Below are 14502 nucleotides of genomic sequence, written 5' to 3' on the forward strand. Positions count from 1 at the left end.
TTCGTGTTGACGTGCAGAACATTACACGCAGCACGTGACTTCTCCCTGCTATGCTATCTTCAAATTGACCAATAAAAAAATAGTTAGTTAATAGATAAACTCACAATCAATGATATTTATGATACTATTTATTGAATCGAGAATTTCCTTTTACCAACTTGAGATGCATTATTGTAAAAACCGTGATGACGTCACAGTACCGACAGCATAACAAACGAATAAAACAATAGAAATAAAAAAAATGTATTAGTCACAACACGATTTGTTATTGCATTGTTATAATGTTTAAAACTCATTGCTTAAAGATTGTTTCATTATATGAGATATGCATAATTGGCTACATTTTGTATAGCCTTCATTGTTTGTGAATTCCTCAGCGCGCGTTCAAAATTAACATAAGCAATATAACCGAAGCTTACTCTATATAAAAAATGAGTATATGCGATACATCTTGTGCAGATCTGTACACCAGTGAGAAGATTATTCCTCAGAGTCGCCTTGCAAAAGCTCTGGCAAACTATACACTGGGCGTTAGGAGACCGCTTCCGAAAACGAAGACAGACGATAGTACTAATGACACCTTTGATGATGAGACGGAAAAAAATTGATCATGATCGGAAAAAAAATCATATTTTTAAAACGTTTTATTAGCGTTATTTACGCTCCATCGTGTTAGTGCAGCTAAATAAAACGACAGTTTCATAACACATACATTACTTTATTAAAAAACAACAACAATGAAACAATAAATAAAAAACTAAACGAACAAATTTTTTTTTTTTTAATATGTTTTTCCCGTCTCGTCATCAGAGGTGTCACTTGTACTATCGCCTGTTTTCGTTTTCAGAAGAGGTCTACTAACAACCTAAAGTGGCCTAAAGGATAAGACGTCCGGTGCATTCGTGTTGAGCGATGCACCGGTGTTCGAATCTCAGGTGGGTACCAATTTTTCTAATGAAATACGTACTCGACAAATGTTCACGATTGACTTCCACGGTGAGGGAATAACATCGTGTAATAAAAATCAGACCCGCATAATTATAATTTGCGTAATTACTGGTGGTAGAACCTCTTCTGGGTGCGCGCGGGTATTTGTATTTGTATTTGCCCTGCATATTTCTATTTGTATTTGTATTGGCCCTACATATTTCTGCCGTGAAGCAGTAATGCGTTTCGGTTTGAAGGGCAGGGCAGCCGCTATTTAATGACCTTATCTTCTGACCAATGAGCAAACAGAGCTTTATACTGTTTTTTATTTATTGCTTAGATGGGTGAACGAGCCACAGCCCACCTGGTGTTAAGTGGTTACTGGAGCCCATAGACATCTACAACGTAAATGCGCCACCCACCTTGAGATATAAGTTCTAAGGGTCTCAGTATAGTTACAACGGCTGCCCCACCCTTCAAACCGAAACACATTACTGCTTCACGGCAGAAATAGGCGGGGCGGTGGTACCTACCCGCGCGGACTCACAAGAGGTCCTACCACCATTCCCTTATTGTCCTATTCAGCTGCACATTGTACTAGCTGACTGCACATGGCGCCTCTCACTCAGTGGAGTGGGTGCTGCTGATCTATTGGGACCTAACTCGGGCTCACACAACAGTGCTGCTTGTTTCTTCTATCTGTGACTAGAATAATGTTCATTTCAATACGATGCAAGCTTATCTCCTGAGACACCGTGAGCTCATCTGCTATCTAATTTAACAACGCTTCAAGCCCGGGGGTCACGCGAGTTCTCACGTGACCTCCGGGACACGGTCTCGTCGGTGCGCACATCACTACTCAGAAGGAAAACCAACAAAATAATCAATATAATGACAAAATCAATAAGCACTTGTATTAGGTCACGTATAAAGAGTTAATGTTGTCACATTAATTGCTTAGTGATTATAGCACTAATAGCTTGAACCATAAAGTCTATAAGTATCGATATCGGTTACAAAATGTAATGACACGCGTTCGTTCATTACAATATTCATTACAATAATGTCCACTTCGATAAAGTGGCACGACACGAGAACCCTCTCATCGTGGCCGCCGGTAACTACATTCCCGATCCTGCGGACAGAATGGAAAGTGGTCGAGGTCGCCCCAAACACGTCATTTCGGATCCTCTCGATCCACTAACGGTGCTTTTAGGTACCTCAAGCACCGGTCATCGTTCTCGTTGAACCCGTCGTTTGCGACGAAGGGCTCGACGAGTAAATTAACCCACAGACACAGCCCACTGAGTTTCTCGCCGGATCTTCTCAGTGGGTCGCGTTTCCGATCCGGTGTTAGATTCTGCCAAGCACAGCTCTTGCTAGGGCTCGTGTTAGCAAAGTTGTCAGGTTTGAGCCCCGTGAGCTCACCTACTAGTTAAGGTTCCGCTGATATAGCATCTTAAGGCTATCAGCTTAGGTAGGAAAAAAAAATTGTATTAATTAGTAGTTAGTTCCACGGGCACAGCTTGTGGCGATGACCAGGTCGGAACCAGGTAGGTCTCTGTTTCAATGTCAATATATTAGGGCGACTCAATATGAGATCGCCGTATATGTAAGATTGTGGTACCCAAACTTGCGAGGGCACCATACGTCCTCCCACCGGTAGTATTAGGGAGCAATTCTCACTTTTATTTTATCGATAATTATTTTAAAGACACCGGTCGCTATACTGGTGGTAGGACCTATTGTGAGTCCGCGCGGGTAGGTACCACCACCCTGCCTATTTATGCCGTGACGCAGTAATGTGTTTCGGTTTGAAGGGTGGGGCAGCCGTTGTAAATATACGGAGACTTTAGAACTTATATCTCAAGGTGGGTGGCGCATTTACGTCGTGGATGTCTATGGGCTCCAGTAACCACTTAACACCAGGTGGGCTGTGAGCTCGTTTACCCATTTAAGCAATAAAAAAATAAAAATTAGATCGTGCGCCCGTTGCCGATGTGTTGGCAAGTTATACATTTGCAGTTAATAAGTAGGTAAACAAATAAGTTAATCAGTAACCCAGCGTTTGGGTAATGTACAACAAAATCCCACAAGATGTTCAGAACCTACATATACATAGGTTTAAGAAAACTATTAAAGAACATCTGTGCAATAAAGCTTACTATAAAGTCAATGATTATCTAGAAGATTGCTCAAAGTGGGAATGAGTTGCTCGCTCGGGGCATTTCAATAATGCAATAATTGTTACGTTATAATAATCATTGTAAAAATGAATATTTCAAAAAAATCTAATATTAAAAAAAAAAAGACATGCCCGCTGAGTTTCTTGCCAGTTCTTCTCAGGGCGGAGGCTGGTTTTGTGAATTGGCGGTAGTTTTTTTTGACGTTCAGCAAGTATGTACTTTCATTTATGTTGAATAAAATTTTTTTGGTTTGCTTTGATTTGATTTGTAAAACATGAAGGTCGTGAGGGACGCGGCAGGCCACGCTGCTAGCATACTGTAAGGGACTGGTTGAAAGGTGACGGTGACGTACTTGCGACTCATGTGGTCCGCGAGTGACGTGTAGAGGCGGTGCCTCCGCAGCCGCGCCTGCAGCTCGTGCAGCAGGTGGCGGAGCTGCATGAGCAGCACCAGCGACGCCATCGACACCAACATGTTGCTGTACACCACCATGTGGACCACGTGCATCAGCTCGAGCACAAGGGACGCCGACTGCAAACGGCGGCGCCATTAGTGTTGCCGGGTGTGGAGTACTTGTGCAGTGTGAGGGTGCGGAGTACTAGTGCAGTGTGTGGGTGCGGAGTACTAGTGCAGTGTGAGGGTGCGGAGTACTAGTGCAGTGTGTGGGTGCGGAGTACTAGTGCAGTGTGAGGGTGCGGAGTACTAGTGCAGTGTGAGGGTGCGGAGTACTAGTGCAGTGTGAGGGTGCGGAGTACTAGTGCAGTGTGTGGGTGCGGAGTACTAGTGCAGTGTGAGGGTGCGGAGTACTAGTGCAGTGTGAGGGTGCGGAGTACTAGTGCAGTGTGAGGGTGCGGAGTACTAGTGCAGTGTGAGGGTGCGGAGTACTAGTGCAGTGTGAGGGTGCGGAGTACTAGTGCAGTGTGAGGGTGCGGAGTACTTGTGCAGTGTGAGGGTGCGGAGTACTAGTGCAGTGTGTGGGTGCGGAGTACTAGTGCAGTGTGAGGGTGCGGAGTACTAGTGCAGTGTGAGGGTGCGGAGTACTTGTGCAGTGTGAGGGTGCGGAGTACTAGTGCAGTGTGAGGGTGCGGAGTACTAGTGCAGTGTGAGGGTGCGGAGTACTAGTGCAGTGTGAGGGTGCGGAGTACTAGTGCAGTGTGAGGGTGCGGAGTACTAGTGCAGTGTGAGGGTGCGGAGTACTAGTGCAGTGTGAGGGTGCGGAGTACTAGTGCAGTGTGAGGGTGCGGAGTACTTGTGCAGTGTGAGGGTGCGGAGTACTAGTGCAGTGTGAGGGTGCGGAGTACTAGTGCAGTGTGAGGGTGCGGAGTACTTGTGCAGTGTGTGGGTGCGGAGTACTAGTGCAGTGTGAGGGTGCGGAGTACTAGTGCAGTGTGAGGGTGCGGAGTACTAGTGCAGTGTGTGGGTGCGGAGTACTAGTGCAGTGTGAGGGTGCGGAGTACTAGTGCAGTGTGAGGGTGCGGAGTACTAGTGCAGTGTGAGGGTGCGGAGTACTAGTGCAGTGTGAGGGTGCGGAGTACTTGTGCAGTGTGAGGGTGCGGAGTACTTGTGCAGTGTGAGGGTGCGGAGTACTTGTGCAGTGTGAGGGTGCGGAGTACTAGTGCAGTGTGAGGGTGCGGAGTACTTGTGCAGTGTGAGGGTGCGGAGTACTTGTGCAGTGTGTGGGTGCGGAGTACTAGTGCAGTGTGAGGGTGCGGAGTACTAGTGCAGTGTGAGGGTGCGGAGTACTTGTGCAGTGTGTGGGTGCGGAGTACTAGTGCAGTGTGAGGGTGCGGAGTACTAGTGCAGTGTGAGGGTGCGGAGTACTAGTGCAGTGTGTGGGTGCGGAGTACTAGTGCAGTGTGAGGGTGCGGAGTACTAGTGCAGTGTGAGGGTGCGGAGTACTAGTGCAGTGTGAGGGTGCGGAGTACTAGTGCAGTGTGAGGGTGCGGAGTACTAGTGCAGTGTGAGGGTGCGGAGTACTTGTGCAGTGTGAGGGTGCGGAGTACTTGTGCAGTGTGTGGGTGCGGAGTACTAGTGCAGTGTGAGGGTGCGGAGTACTAGTGCAGTGTGAGGGTGCGGAGTACTAGTGCAGTGTGAGGGTGCGGAGTACTTGTGCAGTGTGAGGGTGCGGAGTACTTGTGCAGTGTGTGGGTGCGGAGTACTAGTGCAGTGTGAGGGTGCGGAGTACTAGTGCAGTGAGGGTGCGTGGTGTCGGAGCTTACATCGAAGCCGAGGTGCGTGTAGTAGGCGAGCGCGCCGGCCGCGTCCGCGCCGCGTTGCTGCAGCACGTAGCGCGCGCCCACGTGCAGCACCGACATCAGCACCAGCAGGCACTGGAACAGACCCACACAGGGAACTTGGAACGCGCTTTTATTACGGGTGGTAGGACCTCTTGTTAGTCCGCGCGGGTAGGTACCACCGCCCTGCCTATTTCTGCCGTGAAGCAGTAATGCGTTGCGGTTTCAAGGGTGGGGCAGCCGTTGTAACTATACTGAGATCTTAGAACTTATATCTCAAGGTAGGTGGCGCATTTACGTTGTAGATGTCCATGGGCTCCAGTAACCACTTAACACCAGGCGGGCTGTGAGCTCGTACACCCATCAAAGCAATAAAAAAAAACGCGCTACTCTCACTTCATTTCAATTAAGGTAACTCTTTTTTTTTATTGCCCTTGTAGGCAGACGAGCATACGTCCCACCTGATGGTGAGTGGTTACCGTCGCCCATGGACTTCAGCAATGCCAGGGGCAGAGACAAGCCGCTGCCTACCGCGAACGCATAACTACGCCGTGTCTCGTGTACACCGACGCGGGTGGAACCCACTAATGCAGATAAAATTACTTTCAATAGATGCAGATACTGCCCGCGCGTAGTTATAGAATAGCCCTTCAGGATACCAACAATTGCGTAGGAAAAATAGAAGAAAAATACAATATTTTTTAATTAATTAGTAAAGAAAGAGCAGGGACAACATGACAATAAATTATTCCACCCATTTATTTTTTTAACCAGTATAGATTATATTGTAACAAAAACAATTCGTGTTATGCATAGGTATAAGAAATTAGTGACATAGAAATGTGTTTTGTAAATAAAATTGTATATTTATCCTGATGCATTTCATATACTCATAGTCAGTCAGTTATCTAAGCACGCGACGTGTCGGCGCAAGCACGTCGCTCGCGATTACCTCTATCTGCTCTCTGTTGTCATCAGTACACTACGTGCTCATCACGTAGCCGGTATCTCCCCTGTCCGCAGACTCGTATACAACTTGTAATCGATATCCAAAAATAAAACTTACTTCAGCAGCCATAAACGCAAAGGTATCCTTTCCGGCGGGCAAGCCCCATGCGACTGCAACGCCCAATAAAGCAGTAGAGGCGGCCAGTATACCCAGGAGTAGACCGACCAGTCGAACATGCACCCAACGTGCTGTGTTGGGCGACGACGCTAGCTGAACAAAATATTCCCAAATTACAATTCGTCGTTGCAAATTTAAAATTTCCTATGTGTCATTTTGGGCCAAAATGATGTCATATATTATGAAAAAATCCTAAGTGTCGGTTTGTATTGTATTGTAGATCAAAGTATCCTATGTGATAAAAATATATTTGCATATTTTTTTTCAGGAGGTAGTTTTATTAGATTTTCTCGAAAACTATATTTGTACGCATAGGAGATTTCACGACGAATTATAATAATATGCTAGTTCCTACACACAGGAGCTGTAAGCAATTTGTTCAACTTTAAAACGGGATAACCTTGTATCGGATCGGAATCACGACCCACTGAGAAAATCCGGCGAGAAACTCAATAGGCTATATCTATGGGCTGTGCCGTCGAACTCTTCGTTGTAATCGATAAGTTCGACGAGGATGGTGACCGGTGCTTGAGGATCCTTAAAGCACCGAGAGTGAATGCGGGAGATCCGACAAGACATGTTTCGGACGACGGCGGTTTTGCGTTGCTCCGTCTCGATCGGATAAGTCGCCGCTTTGTCGAAGTAGCGTTCCTACGCTTTCTTAAGATACTGTGGGCCACTCCCTCATATACACTTACACACAAATGGTACATATTTACATGGTACACATGTTAGTAGTATTTTCAGATTTTTAGTACATCTTTTAACGTGAGTTATCCTAGTTCTAGGATATTGTATTCTTTTGTATGGCCTAATAAAGGACTGATTGCTAGAAGAGTGAAGAAATATTATCGCAGTTTGCTGTTATGTTATCTTAAGTTAATCAAGTTTAGCTAACTTACATATTCAAATCGATCCTTGCACAGCTGCCCCATCAGGTGCAGGAAGCCGACGAGAGTAAACCAAGAACACCACAGCATCACCTCGTCCATGTACTGAACGTTGATTACTCCGAAGATGAAGATGAATTTGTAGAAGACATAGTTCCAGAACTTGTCCTTGACGCGCTGAGCCTCAGAGACCCGGAGCTGACCGAAGACGACGCGCTGGATCAGGAAACCGAAGACGGCGAGGAAGCAGTACGCTATGTTTATTAATGTCTGTCAACAAAATATGATTATAACTAGTCAGGTCATAAGTATTGTCACACAGTAAAAACTTTTCTTTTAGAATGCTGGCCACAAAAAAGTTTATTGAATTCGAATTCCGAATTGTTCATGAGAATAAAAATGTATACTTTTAGAATTTTACTCATTTTTAAATATGGAGTGGACGCTTAAAGAAGACCGTGTTGCAGTTATTGCGTTGCATCGTTGCGGTTACGCGCCAATTCAAATTTTTAACATACTGAAAATTTTGAATATAACCAAAAGATTTAATAAGAAAGTACCATACAACCAAACGATACAATGAAGACTCTAGTGTAGATGACAGGTCAAGAAGTGGTCGCCCTCGGTCTGTTAGGACTCCAGCAGTGATAAAAGCTGTGAAGGCGCGAATTCAAAGAAATCCCAAACGTAAGCAGAAACTGTTGGCCCTTCAGATGGAGTTAGGCAGAACCACGGTGAAAAGGGTGTTAAATGAAGACTTAGGGCTTCGGGCATATCAAAGAAAAACAGGACATCGTTTGAATGCTCGTCTAATTTACCTGAGACTGAAGAGATGCCGCGCTTTGTTGAAGCGGTACGCGGGAAAAAAATATCGGGAAATTCTTTTTTCGGATGAAAAAATTTTTACCGTAGAAGAGAGCTACAACAAACAAAAAGATAAGGTGTACGCACACAGTAGTGAAGTAGCAAGCAACCGTATTCCGCGTGTCCAACGAGGTCATTTTCCATCCTCGCTCATGGTATGGTTGGGAGTTTCTTATTGGGGCTTAACAGAGGTACATTTTTGTGAGAAAGGTGTAAAAACGAATGCAGTTGTGTATCAAAATACAGTCCTGACGAAACTTGTGGAACCTGTTTCTCATACCATGTTCAATAACAGGCACTGGGTATTCCAACAAGATTCGGCGCCAGCTCATAGAGCGAAGAGCACACAAGACTGGCTGGCGGCGCGTGAAATCGACTTCATCCGGCACGAAGACTGGCCCTCCTCCAGTCCAGATTTGAATCCGTTAGATTACAAGATATGGCAACACTTGGAGGAAAAGGCGTGCTCAAAGCCTCATCCCAATTTGGAGTCACTCAAGACATCCTTGATTAAGGCAGCCGCCGATATTGACATGGACCTCGTTCGTGCTGCGATAGACGACTGGCCGGGCAGATTGAAGGCCTGTATTCAAAATCACGGAGGTCATTTTGAATAAACTTTAGTGTCATAAGAATCTATGTTTTGTTAAGTTCATTTTGGTATATGAATGGTTACATAATGAATAAACTTGTTTCAATTATTTTACATTAAACATGTGACAGAATTTATGACCTGACTAGGTATTATAACAATAAAAAAAATACGTTTGTTGGTACTTAGCTCCTCGTTACCGTCCTACTTATCGTAATCATAAACACTGTAAAAAGCTTCAACTGAACAAACAAAACTAGATATCTATTTTTCTCCTACCTACGCCGTTCGGTTTTCCTCCCGCTGTATAGGGAAGAAAGTCAAATTTTTCATCCCGCTGTACAGGGATGAAAGTGTAACTTCTCCTCCCTGGGTACTGACAAGTGTGCATGCGCGTTAGTGTCTACGTCTGCTCTCACGCACTTAAAATTCTCCGCCATTGTTGTGCTCGGGTAATTTGCAATATTGTGTTTAGTGTAAAAGTGAAATAAACAAAAGGCAATAAAATTTAAAAGTGAAGTATTAAACAAAGATGAGTTCATCAGACAGTTCTTATTCAATTAGTAGTAGTTTATATAAAAAATTTAAAAACTGTTAAATTGTTTTGTAATTGTTTTATGAGTATAGGGGGGCTCGGCCCCCCACCAGGGCTTCGCCCCTGGTCCCCGGCTCGGTACTCTACGAACTTTCGGCCTGGTAGGAGAAAAAATAGTATGTGCACCGCGGGAAAAAGTAGGACATTTCCTTCAATTTTCTACCTTGGTGCGCAATGTAGTATTTTATATATTTAAATGTTAATTTAACAACATAGTCTGAAGATGGGCGACTGAATTAAATGTGGGCTGTGTAATGTAGCCTCGTGTGCATTCAAAGAAATAGTTGCTGTTTTATTTCGGGCATACAATAAACATTGTGTGAATGTGTATGTACGTGAATAGATCGTTCTCGGATTAGTATATTGTTTATATAAAACACGTTAAGTCTAGATTCATTCGTAATTGAAGCAGTCTGGTTCGGGTCGAGGTCGTTTACCCGACTCTGGATTTAACGAGAAACACGATTCTTTCATCAGTACTTACATTATCGACCATTCCAAATGAAGAGTATCTTGTGTACAATAAATGTTTGTTGAACGTGTTCTATGACATCCGATTCAAATTGATAGCTATTGTTTTAGCAATTCCACGATAACATCTGATGCGCGTTATAATAATACAATCGACATACAACAATAGGCGATTCTGTATTCAGCGATTATCACAATATAGCTTGTGCTTTAGTTTACACGGACACCTGAAGGGCACGATTAGTTTTTTTTTGCGTGTTGTTGCCGCGGGGCAGCCATGCGTCCCGTTTTATGGGTCTCACGTCTTAATACAATAGATAATATATAATAATAATCTAGACTTCGGTAGCTTGTCTCAAGGTTGGCAGCGACTTTAGTGTTGTGATTTTTGTGAGCTCCGGAAACCAGTTGTAAGTAGGTGGGTTGATGGCTCGTTTGATCATAAAGAGTAATAAAACCAGGGCTATCAATCATAAAGTCGAGATGTGAAACGTAGACAATGCGACGTCTTTGCGAAATTAAAAAAATTCAGCCAAGTTATTAAAGTCAATTTACGTAAAGAACAAAGGAGAGGTCACGTTTGAATGGAGGCATTGAAGGATTTGTTCGGATGAATGGCCGGCGCTAGAGCCTTGAAAGAGTTTATCATTGCACTTAGTATAATGATTTCACGGCGGATTTCACATAAAAAAAAACATTATTGTTAACAAATTTTAGGAGGTCCCTCACTTCGTTTGAAGACGACCTAGATTCATAGTTGACTCAGAAGACGTCTTACCACCAGTGAATATGTAATAAATAACAATAAATATAAAAATTAAATCTGTTTTTAATAAGCGCTCGATAATGGTAAGTAAGTCCATGTTGCACAGTGCACGTGTTAATGATCAATCACAAATGGTGGGCTTTAGTTCGAGCGCGGGTGCACGTGCGCTGTGTCGAACCGGCAAGTGTTCAGTGAGCAGCGCTCCTAGCGGCATAGGTAGGCAAACGTTGTAGGCAAACGTTCCAACTCCATACTTTGAGTTAACTTTTACGCTATCGAGACCGTTAAAAAACTCGCACTAAGCACACAGTACTAGAGTGTAAGCTGCTGCAAATTTGACAGATCTCTCTTTCGACTCACTAAGTCGATTCAGCGACGGCGTACAATAATAGGGTTCCGAGCTAAACAACGCGATCGCCCGCCAGAGTAAGTTAATTGAACAAAAAAATAGTAAACAAATACTAGCTTTTTATACCTAACCTCGATTGTTGTACGGAAACATCCGTAATTAAACCGCAAAATCTTCATTGCTTTGAGGAATGTTGAAAATTAAAGGTCAGTACATAAACGCGTGGAATATCGCTGCATTTAATTTAACCAATCCAAGGATCGTCAACGCGACGAATGCGTTAAGGTATGCCTTGTGTTGCTTAACAGACACAGACAAGGGTTATTGAACCGCATTGTTACCGTGGAGAGCGCGATGAGGACTGCCGACGTGATCTGGAGTGATGTCAAGGAGCAAGCGCAAGGCAGGGTCAAGTGGAGACAACTTGTGAAGGCCTTATGGACCAGCGGGGTACGCTAGGACCACAACAACAACAACATTGTCGCTTGCTATTAAAAATGACTTTTTTGTAAGCGATCATTATTTTGGTTAAACCCTGGTACAACACCCAGGCTAACGAAACCTCAAACGAATACTTACCCCTAAAAAAGTCATGGTCACTGTTTGGTGATCTAGTGCCGGTAAGATTCATTACAGCTTCTTATTTATTTATTTATGAAGTTGCACCAACAAAGTGATCATCAATACAAAACATTGAACAATTGACAAAAGTTCATGGCAGATGTCACCTCAATTATAGGTGCAATCGACAGTGCATTAACATCAAAAATAAAAAAAATATACAGCTAACATTTGATTACATTTCATTCATTGCTTAAGATTAATTTAAATTTAATTGGGAGATGATCCGCGACTGATTTTTCCTGTAAGTTGTGAGACAATTAGAAAAAACATCTATTTCACTTAAAATTAGTTCAGCGCAATCGGACAACTCCGAAGGAATATTGACGGAGACCGCGCTACCGTGGACATTATTGTAGTCCCAAAGGATTCTGTTTAAGGGAGAGTAAGCACCTAAATTCGAACGAGCGGGCTTTCTTATAAACGGTTTATATTTCTTCGTTCTTGGTAGGTACTTAGGGGCTGATATTTTTATCTGGGTTAATAGATTAGGTGTGTCGGTTATTCCATGAATTAATTTGTAGAGAAATATACCCCCCATTAGTTTCCTCCGGTTAAGAAGAGAGTCTAAATTAAAGTGGCAAAGTCTATCTTCATAGCTGGGTAACTTCCTACCCAGATTGTAGTTGTAAGACAAGTACCATAGAAACCGTTTCTGGACACTTTCCAATCGTTTCTTGTATATTTCATAGTAAGGGTTCCACACAATGCAGCAATATTCTATGGTACTGCGTACGGGACCATTATAAATTGTGATCTTAGTGTTTGGTTTTTTGAAATCTTTGCAATTGCGAAATATAAATCCCAATGTTTTAAAGCTCTTTCTGGTAATATTCTCAATATGTGTGCTGAATTGCAACTTACTATCAATGGTCACACCCAGATCCCAAATAGAGTTTACCTCAGATAGTGGTGCACCATTAATAGGATACGTTCGGGAAAATGAGCGTCTTTTTCTAGTAAAACGAATTACATAGCACTTACTGATATTCAGACTCATGCCATTCGCACTGCACCAGCCAAACAAACTATCCAAATCCCTCTGCAATAATTCAGAGTCAAGAGATGAGTTTACTTTCCTGAAAAATTTTAAGTCGTCGGCGAACATATAGAACTTTGTGCTACGAAAACACGAGCCAATGTCGTTGATGAATGCATTAAAAAGTAGAGGACACAAATGAGAGCCTTGGGGAACCCCAGACAAAACAGGGAAGGACATCGACGAGTGACCCCCCGCAACAACCGTGGACGATCTGTTCGTTAAATATGATTGAAGCCAATGCAAAAGTGTACCAGCAATCCCGTACGACGACAGCAGTAAATTGTGGTTAACTCTGTCGAAGGCCTTACTAAAGTCTGTGTATATAGTGTCTAATGAATCTCCATGGTCAACACCTTGAGTCAAGTCCTCGACAAAAGACAACAAGTTCGTAGTTGTGGATCTTGTCTTAATGAACCCATTCCAAATGGCACCAGAATCACTGCGGATTTGCACGGTGAGAAACTGGACATAATAATGGAGTAACTCGCAAACCTCCGGCCAGTTTTGTTTAACTCATACGGTACACCATCTCTAAGCTACAAGAGCTATAGTTGGAACTTTTGCTTCATCAAACGTACTCAATAGACCTTTCGCCGACAGACTTCTACTCTTTCCAAAGTTTAGACAACTTCTTGACAGGAAAATAATAAAGTACTCGAAGAGTACAAAATCCCTTGGAAGGGTTTATTAGGTTCCGTGCACTCCGAGTTCTTCAATAAAGCCATTGAAAAATCACCACAGTATTAGTAGAGATGGATCAATACCATATGTGCGTACTTTGATCGATAGAAATAAAAAGTATTAATAACAAAAAATATTTTAACTTTCTGTATACAAAACGGCAATTTCGTAAGGCATGACCTAATATAAAACATCAGGGACCATACATTAGCAGTAGCAGGCGCCTAAATCGATATGAAATCCACTTCGATAAAGCGGAACGGCACGGCATCAGAACCCTCTCATCGTGGCTGACGGTAACTACATTCCCGATCCTGCGGACAGAATGGAAAGCAGTCGACGTCGCTCTAAACACGTCATTCGGATCCTCCCGATCCACTAACGGTGCTTTTAGGTACCTCAAGCACCGGTCATCGTTCTCGTCCAACCCGCCGCTTGCGACAACGGGCTCGACGAGTAAATTAACCCACAGATACAGCCCACTCAGTTTCTCGCCGGATCTTCTCAGTGGGTCGCGTTTCCGATCCGGTAGTAGATTCTGCGAAGCACGGCTCTTGCTAGGGTTCGTGTTAGCAACGTCATCAGGTTTGAGCACCGTGAGCTCACCTACTAGTTAAGGTTACGCTGAAATAGCCTTTCAAGGCTATCAGCTAGGTAGGTAGTAGGTAGTAGGAAAAAAAAGACATGAAATGCATTATCATTGTATGGTTAGCGCGTCCCTTATTTTGGCCCCAAATGACGTTCTCGGCAATGAAGTTGCGTTCAACCCCATCTCTTATTTGCGTCGCAAATTTGACAAGATGAAAAATAATTATTAAAATGTTGTATTTAAAATCACGCATCTAATGCAGCTAATCGTATATTTTTCAACCTTTCATATTCAAATAAAATTATATATCATCTTATTATATCTTATCGTTTTTTTTTTTCTACAAAACCAAAGATAAATAAGCGGGTACTTATTAACTCTCACATCTATAGAAACTTGTTTCTACATTAACAAATTGTAGAAATCACTTTCTCCGCTTTCAATGAAGTAATATTATTATAACGTCGAGATATTTAAAACTTATCCTTATGATACTGCATCTGTGATTAAAAAATGAACCATCGCGGGAAGGCTGGCAGACGGGAAACGTTGATAATTTCTAATTGTCT

The 14502-nt window shown here is 43.2% G+C and overlaps 1 protein-coding gene across 1 annotated transcript in view; it reads right to left on the bottom strand.

The window, feature by feature from the left end:
- The window catches only part of LOC114243734 (E3 ubiquitin-protein ligase AMFR), a 31498-nt gene that overhangs the window by 4841 nt on the left and 12155 nt on the right, over positions 1-14502 (bottom strand). Inside the window, exons 2-5 of the mRNA XM_028175328.2 lie at positions 7376-7633; positions 6414-6566; positions 5333-5443; positions 3466-3644 (exon numbers count right to left, since the gene is read on the bottom strand). Of these exons, the coding sequence (XP_028031129.2) occupies positions 3466-3644; positions 5333-5443; positions 6414-6566; positions 7376-7633 (701 nt within the window). The remainder of the gene's footprint in view (positions 1-3465; positions 3645-5332; positions 5444-6413; positions 6567-7375; positions 7634-14502) is intronic.

Source organism: Bombyx mandarina, chromosome 19 (assembly GCF_030267445.1).
Source record: "Bombyx mandarina strain Sakado chromosome 19, ASM3026744v2".
NCBI lineage: Eukaryota > Metazoa > Arthropoda > Insecta > Lepidoptera > Bombycidae > Bombyx > Bombyx mandarina.